General features: G+C 53.9%; 1 protein-coding gene across 4 annotated transcripts in view; it reads left to right on the forward strand.

Annotated features, from left to right (window-relative positions):
• Rgs3 (regulator of G protein signaling 3) overlaps window positions 1-14,703 on the forward strand; it is a 117,054-nt gene that overhangs the window by 45,249 nt on the left and 57,102 nt on the right. For all 4 annotated transcript variants that reach the window (XM_005329678.5, XM_078047993.1, XM_005329679.5 and 1 more), the window contains 3 exons: window positions 1,260-1,343; window positions 6,230-6,341; window positions 12,558-12,601. In XM_005329678.5, coding sequence (XP_005329735.1) covers window positions 1,260-1,343; window positions 6,230-6,341; window positions 12,558-12,601 — 240 coding nt within the window. The remainder of the gene's footprint in view (window positions 1-1,259; window positions 1,344-6,229; window positions 6,342-12,557; window positions 12,602-14,703) is intronic.

Here is a 14,703-nt window from a genome sequence, read left to right on the forward strand (position 1 = left end):
ATTCTCTCATCAGCAGCACAGAGGTGACACGGTCCCAGGGGGGTCACTTCTGCCCCTGCCCTCCTCTGGCCTTCCATGTGTCGGTGGCCAGCAGCACACCTCTCCTCTCTCTCCACGGCTGTGGGCCTGGCCTCTGTCTGTCTGTGAGTCTGTGTCTTAGGCTATGACCCAAAGGTCTTGGCATCCCTGGGGGTTATTTATTGCTTTTTAAATTTTGATAAAAAACTAAAATTGATTTTTTAAAAAAAAGTAATGGAAACTTTTTTGAAAATTTTAAAATTGCATACCATATAAGCTAAAAAGGGCCTAACACTTAAATGTACAAATTATGTCACAAATATGCACTGAGATAAAAGAATTGTCCCTCGTTGCCAGCCTGGAAGCCTGTTTGCTCTCCCTGATCCTAATGCCCTTCCTTCCCACCGGCCTGGCCTGATGAGGAACATTTCCTTGCTTTTTTTTAGTTTTACCATCTGTGCATGTTTCCCTAAAAAACATGTTTTGTTTGGCCTTTTTTGAGTGCTATTTAATGAGGACCAGACAGCATATATTCACGCAGGTCTCGCCTCGTGGCTTGTTGATCAGATCCGCGGAGGCTGTTGCGTGTCGTGGGGACTTTTACCTTTCCTCTGGCCCCTGGCTTGAGGTTGGATAGTTAGAGCCACGTCACAGATGCACATTCACCAGGTCACGTCCTGCTGGAACCTAGGGCATGGGGAACTCTCTCTGAGCTGCGTGGGGACAGGACATTGGGGTGAGAAGTTTGGGTGGGAATTGTTCCTGGAGACCTGATGGCCAAGGAGGAGGCAGTGGGCGGCAGTGTGTTATGAATGCACAGCAGGGATAGGCCTCCAAGGGACTCCAGTGGCCAGATCTCTTGGGTGTGGCTCTCAGGATGCTTCCTGGGAGATGAGAGCAGGTCAGAGCCGGGGTGTGGGGGCTGCCAGGGCCCAGGAGCTCAGAGCAGGGGGCAGGCAGCTGGAACCAAGAGATGCCCTCCCCCTCTGCTTGACCAAGTGTGTGGTTGGACTTCCTGTCAGAGCACAGCCGTCACTGTGAGGGCTGGTGGAGAAGGTGACAGCCACTGTTCCACACAGGACAGGCTCATCTGTCTTTCTGTTTCCGTCCCTTGGGTGGTGGGGGCGTGTGGGTTCTTGCGAGGGGGCCGGCCGCCGTCTTCCCTCTGAGGCTGGTTTTGGCAAACTGCCGTGCCCCGGGCCTCTGCACTACTCGCTCACTCGAGCCCTGCCTTGTTTCAGCCCCTAGATCTCTGCAACCCTGCCCGGACCCTCCTGTTGTCGGAGGAGCTGCTGCTGTACGAGGGGAGGAACAAGGCTACCCAGGTAAGGTGACATGCCTTCCCTGCAGGCCGTCCTTGCCATCCTCTGTACCCTGCACTTTTCTCTCCTCCAGATGGTCTTGGAATCATACAACCTAACAACCCTTCTAACACCCCCTTGCGCCCCCTGTTCTCTTGACCGAATGGCCACCCAGCCTTTTCCTGCACGCTGCCAGTGACGGGCAGCTCAGTCCTCTCAAAGCTGTTAGGGCATCTTTGATGGTTAGACATCCCCCCCAGCCCCTAAAGACACCCCATTCCCTATCCCAGCTTCCTCTAAAGGAGAAGAGCTGGCAGTGTGTCCCAGCTGTGACGAGTGGCTTTGTCGGTGAGAAGATTCAAGCTGTTAGCCAAAGAGAATTTCTGGAGGCGCATCAATTGCTCGAATTTTCTGAGTCTGTATTAACCCAAATCCCAGATCCTCTTCTGAGATGAGTCTGATTTCTCCCGAGCGCCAGCTCTGCCAGCAGGGGTCAGGGTGCAGGCCAAGCCATTCCTCCCGGGAGTTGGCCCCTGCTTCTCCAACTAGGAGCTCTTTTCTGACCCCCACACTCCCCAGAGCTGGCCAGGTTCCAGCTCGCACCCAGAAAACTACTTGGGAATAGAAACGCTTGGGGCCAGGAGCCGAGGGCAGAGGGCTTACTGCCGAGCTGGCTCTGTGGGGCCGAGTGGCTGCATGGGGCAGTGGAAAGATAAGCTTGGAGCAGGAGCCTGTGTGCAGCCCCAGCGCTGCGGCTGGGTCTCTTGTCACCTCTCCCCTCTTCTTCCGCCCCCTCATCTGAACGGTAGGGTGGTCTGTATTCAAGGCAGGGTCTTAAGCTTCTCAGCCTAAGCATCTGGGCACTCTGTGTGATTGTCCCTAGAGCAGGAGGTCGCCTTTTTTTGTTTTGTTTTGTTTTCCAACAAGAGGACCAGAACCCTCAAGTTCAAGTCAGCATTGCTTTTCTTCAAGGGGCCTCCTTAGGTAGACCGCGCACTTAATCCCCCAACACTGGTTTTGCTTACGGTCTTTCTGGATCCCCACTTTGGGGATACCTATACCACACACATGCATTTTATATACTTGCTCCCGATTAGCTCTTGCATGTCTCCTGGAGAGGTATGATCGTCCCCACTTTGCAGACAAGGAAACTGAGGTTCTGGTGAGATTAACTGGGGCCTGAGGGTCTCCAGGCCGGTGAGGAATGGAGCCAGAATTAGTATAACTGAGTACAGCTCAGAAATGCCTTTTATGATCCCACACTGTCCTGACATGTTTGTTTAAAAACAACGAAACACAAGCCAAGCCACAGCCGTAGTTACACTTCATCCAAAAAATATTTGCCTCGTGGATCTCTGGAACCTTAGAACCAAGAGATGCCCTCCCCCTCTGCCTGAAGATTGAAGGAAGTGATTTGAAGACAAGTAAAATAAATACATCCCTTTCTCTGGAAGTATGATAGCAACCAAATATGAGGATTGTTGTACCCTATCATGTTACTCAGACTAAAAATAGAAACCAATTCCAGAGGGATTTGGATAACTTCACAGAATCTAGTATTGGTTGGGCTCTCAGTGATCATCCCTGATATTTGTTTTTCTGAAGTTTTTTTGTAGTACTGGAATTGAACTCGGGGGTGCTTTGCCACTGAGTGAAATCCCCAATCCTTCTTATTCATATTTTAAAGGAATTTCGAGACAGGGCCTTGCTAAGTTGCCCAGTCTGTCCTCAAATCTTACGATCCTCCTGCCTTAGCCTCCCAAGTTGCTGGGACTACGAGTGTCCACCACTGTGCCTAACTTTTCTCTGTAACTTTCCAGCTAATGGTTTTCCTGGAAGTTCTAAATCTGCAGAGAGGCAGCCTCTCTGAGCAGTGGTTTTGTTTTCTGGAGAGGTCTAAATTATAGGGAGTTCTCCGTTACCTTCGGCAGAATTTTTTATTTCTGAAATGTTCCCCGTTTGCTTCTTTGTCCCATTTCTTCTCCGGGCATGCTCAAGTTGGTGATGATCTGTGACGATCCAGTTCCACACCATGCATTCTCTGCCCCGGAAGTCACGGATGTGCTGCATGTTCCCAGAGGTCAATCAGCAGTTTGGAACTGCTTCATTTAGATGTTCAAATGCTCCGTGGCCAGGCCTTGTGCGAGGCTGCAGGAATTATGTGAGGCCCGAGACAGACACACCCTCTTTTTATACACTGACTCACTGAGTTTACCATTAACTAAGTCACCGAGGTCTTTTCTGCAAATCCTGCCCTGAGGCCAGGTTCCCAGGAGAAGGCTTGGTTGGGGCCACCTGGGAGGATAGCCTTCCAGGTTGGAAGGATTCCCTAAGCCATCCCTCAACCCTTGACCCTTGGGAAAACAGATGTGTCCTCAGCGCCTGTGTGGGCCAGACACCTGGAGGACCCCTGGCCAGTGGGGGAAGGCCGCAGGTACTGGACCCTGGAGCTAGGCCTCACTCCTGTGGGCCCTGGGACGATGCCCGAGAGCTGGGAGGGGTCGGAGGCTCTCCCCTGGCACGCTTGCTGTGTGCCAGCTCTGTCCTTTCCCTGACCTGACCTTTGGGGAAATTCTTCATTCATGCCTTAATCACTTCCTGTCTAGACCATATTCTCAGCTCTGGGAGTCTGGGCTGGGGCAGTGGCCGGGGGCTTTTCCCACATTGCCCGTGGCTCCTCCCCTGTGCACTCTGTCCAGCCCTCTCTGGGCCTGGGCCACGTTTGACTTTCTAGGCTCCTGGCAGGTTGTATCCTCCAACTCTGCCCCTGACAGCCTCCCTGTGTGTTTGGAGGTGACAGCCAGATTTCCCTGGTTTGGGGACATGTTTTGTGGGAGCCTGAGTATTTGCCTCGTGTTTCCTGCTACTGTGGCATCCTCTCTCCTTTGCTTGGACTTTGTGTTCCTCTCCCCAGACAGCCAACCCCTTGAATCCTTGTGAACTCTTGATTATTTTCTTCCCTTCCCTTTACTATCTTATATTTTGGGTCTCCTTAGCGCCTCTCTTTGGTCCCTGTTTGGATTCTTGCGTATCTAGGGACAAGCCAGTTGTAGGCGTATTTGCTCTCTCTCTGGATAGTGAGAGCTTTTGGATCTGGGTAGTGGTTTCTGGCTGTGTGGCTGTAGACAGGTCACTTAACCTCTCTGAGCTGTAGGGTCTTTATCTGTGAAGGGTGACGGCGTTATTTAAGTGATGATCCGTAGAGAGTATTCAACAAATGGAGGCTTCTGTTGGGCTGTATTATGATAGGGCTGTGCTGGGAAGGGAGTTGGATAAGATCACCATTATCATCCCTTCCAGCCCAGAGTTCCGGAGTCTGGGTCCCACTGGAGAAGCAGGAGCCCCGAGGCCCCCTGCTCAAGAACATCTTCCTGTTATCTCTGCGGCCCTGATCCTCTCAATCTCGGTGTTGGTGCAATGCTCAAGCCACAAGTGGGCCTTGAAATGTGTATTGCATACTTTTAAATCACAGAAGGGACAGAGTGCCACTGTAATATAATGCAAATTAAACAGAAATGAAGAAAGTCAAATCCCACTCTCCAGAGTGAGGAGAGCCGGGAGTACCTTAGATATTTGAAGAATGCATATGGAGAGGGCTGGGGGTAGAGCTCAGTTGGTAGAGTGCTTGCCTCCCGTGCACAAGGTCCTGGGTTCAGTCCCCAGCATCACACAGACACACAAAAAATGCATATGGACAGATTTATAGTTTTGTTTGACAAAATTGCATTATATTCTAGGTATTTTTGCACCCGGCACTGTTTCAGTTTATGAGAGACAGATTTCTATTTCTGCCCACATAGCTCTACTTTGTTCTTTTAATAGTTGCATAAAATTGTGCCATTTGAAAGCAGCGTAATTTATTCTATCCATTCTCTCTTGATGGGCATTTATGTTTTCTTTCTTTCTGTCTTTTTTTTTTTTTTCTTTTTTAATTTCAGAAATGCCGCTGAGCACTTCCTTCTCTGTTCCTATTTGTGTGTTCTTGACTTCTGTAGGAAGAATCTGAGAAGTGGAGTTGCGGGTCATCTCTGACGGCCTGTGGCTCCGCGTCAGCACGCTGGCTTTTTAAACTTGGCTCACCATCCAGCGCACGCTCATGTGTCCTCAGCAGGCTCCAAGCTGACTTTTCTTACTTCAGAAAGGGAGGCAGGGTCGGTTTTTGACATCGCAAAAAGAACGTCCCAGAATGAATACTACTTTGTGTTTTTTGGGCGCATCTAAAATTGGATTTTATTGCTTTTAACTAAAGGCCACTGCAGGATTTCCAAAACAAAGAGCAGTGGAAGCGGTCCGGGCTGTAGAGGATCCACTGGGGTTTTTTTTAGCTTAAAAGTATGCCAAGCATGCCCATCAGTTTACCTAGAATATCTAAAAATAGCCTTTTCCTTTGTTTTTGGAGCAGCTAGAACATACGGGAGATAAAGTTCTGTACAAGTCTGTATTGGAATGGATGTAACTGGCTTTTCTTGAACTGATTTCTCAATGCAGTTAAAATTACCTGCAAGGTATCTAAATGACTTCAGGCCACATGATGCTTCATTCCATTGGGCCAAGAGGTGGAGGAGGAGCAGGCTCAGGGTTGGAGCTCCTAGGCGTGGGCGTGGCCAGTCCAGGAGAGGGTCTGGGGGCACCTGGCTGGAGAGGAGCTGGTAGAAGCTGCTGGCCGTAGAGGGTGAGGGCTGTTTTTCTTCTTGCTCATTATTTCCTACTTCAAGGAGGGGACTCAAGAAAACTGGGGGCTGTGTGCCCTGCAGAGTGGGTCCCCCATGGGCTGGGCCACACTGGAGCTGCCCCTGGTTCTGCCTGAGATGACGAGGAGGATGTGTGGCACAGACCTCCAGGGAGGTTGTGGCTGCCCACGTCCAGGGGACAGCGGAGCAGCTGGTTCTGTCTGTTGTTTCCTGGTGCAGGTGACGCTGTTTGCCTACTCGGATCTGCTGCTCTTCACCAAGGAGGACGAGCCTGGTCGCTGCAGTGTCCTGAGGAATCCCCTCTACCTCCAGAGCGTGACGCTGCAGGAAGGTAGGCAGGGCCTGGACGCACGAGTGCCCCTGCCCTGGGCAGCCAGATGCCTGGTTTGGGAGCCCCTCGGGAGCCTGGCTGCCAGCTGTGGGTCATTTGAGTGTGCTCTCTGGTCGGGCTCTGCCCCCAGGCTGGCAGCCTCTCAGATACTCTTGTTCCATTCTAGACCGTCCCAGCCTCCTGTAGACCTCGAGCTTCTCTGGGAGGTTCTATTCTAGAGATCTTCCAGGGAGGCTACGGAATGGAAGCGCTTTGGACTCAGACCCATCTTGAAATCTTGGTTCTGCTCATCCTTACTGGTGTGACCTTGGGAGATTATTCAACCTCTCTGAGCCTATTTCCTCATGTGTAAATGAAGATAATAATAGTATCTCAGAAGGTTGTTGGGTCCAATTAGGTCATTCATGCAAAGTGCCTGGCCCACAACAGGTGCCCGATAAATGCTTGTTGCCACCCCACTCACTGGGCCTGCCTGCAGACAGTGACTACTGGCCCCTCCTCAGCCAGCCACATGGCCCTGGGCAGAGCTGGGGGCAGCGGGAGTGCATGTGGCTGGGGCTGGTGATCGCAGCATGCAGGAACATGGGGTGGATTTCTAACCCAGAGCTTTCCACGTGTCCTGGTCCGCCGGGGAACGGGAAGCCAGCTGGGAGTGTGTGTCCAGCAGTTTGGTTTGGCGCCTGAGGTCTGCGCTGAGAGGGGCCCGATTTCCTCTCCTGGATCACGAAAACAACAACAGACCTGTTTGAGCACCGGCGACAGGGGGAAAATGTGACCCAGAGAAAGAATTCTGTTTGGGTGGGTTTTGCTCCAGGGAAACTTCCTGACTGCTCGTGGACCCATCCTGCGTGTTGGGTGCCCCGGCTGGCCTTCCTCTTTGGAAGCCCACTGTGTCCCCGTGACAAAATTCCACTCTCCCCTCCCCGTGGGAAATGGCTTTCAACTCTTCCTCTCCGGCTTTCACTGACCAGGGTGGCCACTGAAAAGAAAAGCAAGTCACTTCACTTGGGGCCAGCCCCTCCCTCCGAGCAGGCTGGCTCAGCCTGACCCAGGGCCAGTGGTAGGAGGCGTCCTCAGCGCAGGCACCAGCTTTCTGGGTGCTCCCCTGTGCCCGCCGGTGGACTCTGCCCTTGGCTTCCTTGCTGCCCGCCAGCTCCTCCCTGCTCCCTGGCACCGGCTTCCCTGCGCTGGTGCACACCCTGCATACAGGTTCTGCTGCCCCTGCCATCCTGCCGTGCAAACCGCGCAGGCCAGTCGAATATGAGGTGCCCCGGGCAGGCAGAGCTCAGAGACATGCCCTGAGGGGGACTAGAACTAGAACTACAATAACTCTGCTGTGTTATTGTAGTTCTGGGGCCACAAGCCCAGCACCCTTGTTTGCTCAGCTTCCAGGTTCAGGAAGGGAGGGAAGAGAAGGGGGCTCCGACTGGCTGTGCTTTAGGTGGAGGTCAGGGTGGGCGGAGGAAGGGATGGAGGAGTGAGGGCGTAGCTGGAGTGGGCGTCTGGCTTTGCTGCTCATGTTCTGACTTTGGCTGCCTCACTCCCGTTTCTGAGATGGGCTTCTCTGACTGTGAAACAAGGGGTGGGCCAGGCTTTTGTGTTAGCTTCCAGTCCTGACACCCTCTGTTGGGACCCCTGGGGGTGCTGGGAGAAGCTGGACAGTGCCCAGACTGCCCTGTCTCCACCCCTTGGGGGGCCTGGACTGGGAGTTTCTTCCCCTCTGGAGCCCCCAGACCCGAAACTTGAAGTGAGAGGAAGGGTGCGCTCTGTCCCTCACAGGGTCACGTGGTCAGGGTGGTGGTGGGTGCCTGGTCATGAGGCAGGGGAGCTCTCCAGATGCTGAGCTGTGTGCCAGCCACAGTCTGGTGCAGGCTTAACCTAAAGACCACTTCTGCCTGCAGAGGGCTGAGGAGTGAGGGTGGCCAAGGCAGTGAGCCTCAGAAGAGATGACCAGGGACATCAGAGCCTGGCATAGGGTTGGCATGGGAGAAGACGTGCCTGCTCTGGATTTGGGCAGACCTCAGGCCTGACACGGATTGGAGCAGCCTCTGGGGAAATGGTTGAGGGTGAAGGAAAGGCCCCATGATGCTGGGCACCGAGGGTGCGTGCTCTGGTGTGCAGACTTCTTTCTGGGCCACAGTGGGCCCTGGAGTGCCCCCAGCCACCCCCAGAGATGGCTCCAGAGGTTCACCAAGGTCCAGTGCCCCCTCTGCTCCTCTCAGGGTTGGAGCTGTAGGACCTGCTGTTCTGAGTCCTGGCACCTGATTTCCTGCCCTCCTGCCCAGGGTCCAGGAGACTCGGTGCTGGAGCAGGAGCCTGGTGAGGCTGCCGTGAGACACACTCGGCCTCAGCCCCTGGGGGCCCAATGGTCTCTACCTGAGGCTCCTAAGCTTCTTGTTGTCTCTTTCAAATTAATACATTCACAGAATTCATTGGGGGCAGAGAAGATGGTAAAGAAGGGGTGTATCCAGACTTTCCTGCAGGCTGGGGCCGGAAAAGCCTGTGTCTGTGGAGAATCCACCCCACCCTAGGGACCAAGGACTCCCTTGTGACTTGTCTGAGGAGCCCTCACTTCTGCTGGCCAGGCACACTCCCAGGGCCTTGCCAGGGCATGGGACATTATGGGTGTGCACAAATGCTTGTTGGGGGACAGACTTCACGGCTAAAAGGAGACCAGAAGTACCCAGCAGTTTGGGAGCTGGGGGTGGCTCCCCTCGCCCTTGGCTCCCGGCTGGTGGTCTCTTCAAGCCTGCCTGCCTGCCTCCTCCTGCCCAGCTTTCCCCGAGTTCAGGAGGCCTGAATGGCAGTGTAATGGGAACAGGCAGAAGGCTGGAGCTAACAATTGGGACATCTCCGGTCAGCCGGGGCCCATTGTGGTCTCTTCCTGCCTCTGCCGCCCGCTGGCTCTGCTCCTCTTTGTGTTTCTGCCTCCCAGGCGGCCAGCATCACGCCCACAGTGTATCTTCCTGGCCTGCCCTGGTCTCTCAGACGTGGCCTGGAAATGTCCGGCTGACTCATGGGCTCTCTAGCCACCTTGAGGAGCCAGGTTCTCACTGGGGAACTCAGTGGCTTTGGTCCCAGCTGCTAGAGTACTCGGAGTTAAATCTCAATTGACATTTGCTGACCTGTCCTCAGGGCCCACCTTGGTGCTCGCCATTGGGGCCAGAGCAGAGGAAGAGGCATGTCCCTGTCTGGAGCTCCCAGCCTGGTGGAATGACCTGTGGTAGGGCAGAAGTGTGACCCAGCCGTCAGGAACACAGGCTTTGGGGGTGGGACGCCTGGTCAAATCTCAGCTCTGCCACTGACGCACTGTGCCGGGTACAGGTTGTTTCCCCTCCCTGGGCCTCGGTCTGTGTATCTGGGGCATGGAGACTGCAGCCCTCCTGGCCTGCTTCGGAGGGTGAGGAGGATTTGGTGAATGGTTGAGTTGGGATTTTAGGCCAGGCATGAAAGGGCTCTGGGAAAATAACAGAGGGGTCAGACCTGGGCCAGGAAGGCCCCTCTGGGCTCCATTTAGCTCATGTTTAGAGGTCTGCCCTGCAAGGCCCGTGCATTCCTTCCTGGGAAGGGAGGCCCACTCTGGAACTGTTAATGGCTCCCCACTGAGTTCCAAAATGGCGGAGGCAGTTAGAATGTTGCGAGGAAAACCCCAGCACACGCTGCCTCCGAGTCTCTTTTCCACACTAGCCCCAGTCTTTTTATGTGACCTACTTCCTCCAACTAGGTCCCACCGCTCAGTAGTTCAAAAAGCCCCAGTCTTTTTTGTTTTTATGTGGTGCTGAGGATCAAACTCAGTGCCTCACATGTGTGAGGCAAGTGCCAGTCTTAATGTTCCAGGAGGGAAGTGTGTTAACATTTTGTTGCTGTGATTAAAATACCTGGCAAGAACAACTAGGAGGAGGAAAGATTTATTTGGGCTCATGGTTTTAGAGGATTTTGTCCGTGGTTAGCTGACTCCATTGCTCTGGGCCCGAGGTGAGCATGGTGGCAGTAGGGCATGGCGGAAGGGCGCTGCTCAGATGATGGCATCCAGGCAGAGAGGGGAAGGGGCTGGGGGAAGATCAGTGCTTCCAGGGCACACCCTCCAAGTGACCCACTCCCTCCAATAGGTCCCACCTCTCAGTGGTCCATTAAGCTGTCAGTGGATTAATGGATCCATCCACTGACAGTTCAGAGTCCCCACCAGTGATCTAATCATTGCCTAAAAGCCCCCCCTCTGAACCTTGCTGATTTGGGGACCCTTGGTTTGTGGTTCTTTTATGAGGCTCTGACTCATGCTGAGTGCTGCCCCCATTCCATCCTCTGTCCCAGTGCTGCCAGCACCCAGCTGGGATGTGGAGCAGATTCCAGCGGAAGTTTGCAGAGATGCAGGGAGGTCAGGGCAGCAGGAGCTGGCTTCACAGCAGACTCGGTGGGGGACCCCCAGCCTCGCTCCTGCCTCCCGGGAATTTCATGTCCTGGGCACTCCTCTTCCTCGCAGAGCCTTCCGTCCTCACTGCCAGCTTCTAAAACCCGCATTTCTATCATTCTTCCTCCATAGGTCTCTTTGGCTCTGCCTCTGCACTAAGGTCTGCTTCTGGAAAGTTAAGTGTTTTCTTAAAAGGAAGAAACCACCTCCTTTTGTCTTCACACCCCCCACAACACAAGGAACCAGCAGAAGCTTTGGAGTTAGTTTCCTTCAACATGAGATTTCTTAGGCAGGACGGCCTCCCTCCCCAGCCCGTCCCCAGTGGGGAAATTAGGGAGAGTTATTCCTAGTCCGAAGTAGACTCCCACTTACTTCGGGGCTGTTTTTGTCTGGCTCTGGCCCTCAGGAGATTTGGGCCCAGAGAACTGCCCGTGTTCCTGCTTGGAGGGGACCTGGCCTTCACCCACCAGCGCCCCACTCTCTGCTTTACTAGGGCGTCGGCTTGACCCACCATTTCTGTTTTTACCTTGCTGCCTTTTCTTTGTGACAAATTTTGGTTCTTTGGCAATTTCTTTGCTTCAAGTATGTGTTGCGGAGTGTGCTTTGTGCCCAGTGTTTGCAAGGTAGGCCTTGAGAGGTGGGCTGTGGACCAGGCTGCCGAGTTGACCCCTGGCTCCCCCTCTTGGGGTCCTGGTGGGGTGGGCTGATACATGGCGGGCAAGCGCTCTGCCGCTGAGCTACCCCGCAGCTCTTGAGCTGATACATGGAAAGCACTTGAAGCAACATTTGGACCACGGCACTGTCGCACTCCAGAGATCTCTGGGGCTTTCAGCGTTGCTGTATGGTTGCGTCCTCGAAAGTGACAGGCTGCTGCTGAGGTGGATTGCTTAAAGTGCAGGGAGTTTCCACCCATCCCCGCCCTGTGTTCAGACAAGTGTCCCAATGGGGAGTGCTGCCAGGGCCTAAGGGGTGGCCCGGTGGCCAGCGTAGGTGTCCTGGAGGAGGCAGCAGCTTCTCCTCTGCACTCGCTGTCTCTTGGGCACAGCTGCTGCTTCTGGCTGTCCTCGCCCTTGCTCAGGCTGTTCCCACCTTCCCATCTTGAGTTCTAGCTCAGAAAGGTCCTCCTCCAGGACGCCCTTGCCAACAGCTGGGGGTCACCTCTGGGCCCCTGGGCTTGTGCCTTGGCTCCTCTGCTGGAGGAGAAGGGAATGATTGACAGCCCCTCCCAGCGCTCTGCAGGTGCAGAGGCTGGTAAATGGTCAATTTGGGGATCCTGGAGCAGAAGGGAGGAGGCTCCAGGAAAACACACAGGAAACCTGCTCAGAAAGCCTGTGCCTGGGGATTGCCCTTCCTTGGCCCCGGGTTTCTTGGAGGGAAACAAGCTCCTCGCCTCCAGGTCCCAAATGGCTCCTTGTTGAATTTCGGAATAGCCAAGGCAATTGGGGTGTTTAAAGGGAAACCCAGGTGTGTGCTGCTTGCACGCCCCTCATAGCAGGATCGCGGGAAGGAGGAGGCCTCCTGGGATCTATGACAGCTCCCTGTGCCTGCCTGTTGGATGCCCAAAGGGTGCTCGGGGTGCCTCTCCTGGGGATGCCTTTCACGCTGACCTATGGGCGACTTACAACCGTGCATCACCCTGGTTGGCTAATTAGTGGGCTCTGCACCCTGTGCCTTCCTCTTGCTCCCGCTTTTCCCAGGAAGCAGCACCTGCAGCCTTTGGGGCGAGACAGCTGGGACAGCTGGGCTGTGTCCCAGCTGAGACTCTTCAGCCGATGCTAACACCAGCCTTACTTTTTGTTCTTTCAAAGGTTCTTCAGAAGACTTGAAATTCTGTGTGCTGTATCTAGCAGAGGTGAGTCCCTTTCTCTGAACTTGAGGACAGTGATCTGCGATCTCGGGCTTGAGGGAAGACCTGGGGCCGGGTTCTGGAGGAGGGTTCTAATGCTGGCCTCCCCAAGGCTCTTGCACGATCCAGGGCATATCCAGAAGGGCTGCCTCTTGCTCTGTTGAACAAGAATGGCAGTCAGTGTCCCCGTCTCTTAGCTTTGTGGGAAAGAGCAGTGGACAAGATGGCGCTCAGGACAGCTCCTGAGATCTCCTGCTCAGCTCGCATAATGAGGGCGCAGCCCGACAGCTGCACTTCACCCTGTTTATTTATTTAGCAGCCCTTCCTCTAGAGATTGCCCCGACTCCAGCACCTGCCTTTTTTGGTTGTCTTTTTCCAGGAAGTAACACCTACACTCCACTCCTACAGGGTCTCATCAGTGTTTCCAAAGGCCCCAAAGGTGATCATTCCATTCCCTGGGCCAGATAACGCAGGCTAAAGCAAACACGAAGTGTGTGTGTTTGGGCTGGACGGATCCCCGCTCAGAGAGGTGGACTCTCCTGGTTATCTCATGCTTACATGCTTGATTTTGGGATCCTCCAACAGGAGGGAGGAGGCTCCAGAAAAACACTCACTGGGCACTCTGTGCCAGGCTCTGTGCTAGGTGCTTTGGATGCAGAGCAAAATTAGGCAAACAACTTATTGCTTGATACGACTTGGCAGAAAAAATATCGTGAAACCTGGGGGTTAACCAAAGAGGTCCTTGGTGATGAAAATATTGAGAGCCACTGAGCCACACAAGTTCTTTTCAATTTTCAGTGAATTTTCTATTCTCAATCTTGTATCTCTGCCAATGTGTGGGCACGGCGGCGTCATTTCTAAGGAAGGACTCATTAGGCTCACCCCTGCCCTCTGCCTCCCCTTAAGTCTGCCTCACCCAGTAGTCCTGGGAACCTGTCTACCCTGGTGGGAGAGTCCACACTGTTCAGACCCTGGGGGTGGGACATGGTCTATCGGCTGGCCAAGAGGAATGTACCCTTCTGAGAAGGAATTGGGGACTCCCAAGAAGGACCTGGGGACTCAGTGGCCTGGAATACAGACCCAAGGGCATTGGATGTCCCCCCCTGGGTCAGCCACATCCCCACTGGGACACAGGGAATAGCTTCAGTGCCGGAGGGTGTCCAGTTCTACAGAGCCAAGCGCACAGGGTGCAGACAAGAGAAGCCATGATCCAGGCTGGTCCCCTAGCGCTGTCATTCTGGATTCTGATTCTCTCCAGCGGCTCCAGGATCTTTAATTTAATACCAAGAGAGCTTCCTGCCAGGCTGGGTTTGTTTTTCCCAGAGAAAAGCACTTTTGCTCCATTGGATCTGTGGTGTCCTAGCCCTCCAAAGAGTGAAGAAGGGATATTGATTTGGGGCCTTTTATTTCAGTGAAGTGCCAGGTGATCTGACCCCAGGGGGCTGGGAGATTGCAGCTCGCAAGCAGCTGGAAGTCTCTCTTCTCCTAATGGGTTGCTATTTATGAGAGGCAAGTCTAATGCAAGGGAGAACAGACGCCTGCTTGCTCTGTAGCTGGCACAGTCTCCACAGGGCTGCTTTGGGTTCCATGGAGGGCCCCAAACTCGCGTCTTAGTTGGAACTTCCACCAAGTGACTTCTCTTCATTGTCTGATGGGCAAGTGGCGCCCTGAGCAGAAACCAGGGGGATGAGTCAAGGTTTGGAGAGGTGTTTCCATTCTGCACTAGAGGACCCCACTGCCCATGTGGTAGCAGCTTTCTGATTGTTCCCCAGCTCCAAGTCCAGAGGAAGGTCAACCTAAGCAGTCCTGGGTCTAGTCCCCTGGACAGGTGTCCCTCAGCCCCTGCAAATCCATGGGTCAGATGCAGCCCAGGTCGGGCATGGGAGCACAGGGGGCACTGGGTGGATTATCATGTAGGCTAGGGACCATTCCCTCACTTTGGACTAAGGAGGACTTAGATTCGAATCTTGGCTTCGCCTTTTCCTGGGCAAGTTATGTACTCCTCTGTGACCCAGGGCGAGGAGGCCTACTTTGCAGGGTTGTAATGATTAAATGAGATTCAATGAAACAGTGCATCCAAAGCAGTTAGCACAGAGCCTGGCACAGAG

The sequence above is a fragment of the Ictidomys tridecemlineatus genome, chromosome 4 (assembly GCF_052094955.1).
Source record: "Ictidomys tridecemlineatus isolate mIctTri1 chromosome 4, mIctTri1.hap1, whole genome shotgun sequence".
Classification (NCBI taxonomy): domain Eukaryota; kingdom Metazoa; phylum Chordata; class Mammalia; order Rodentia; family Sciuridae; genus Ictidomys; species Ictidomys tridecemlineatus.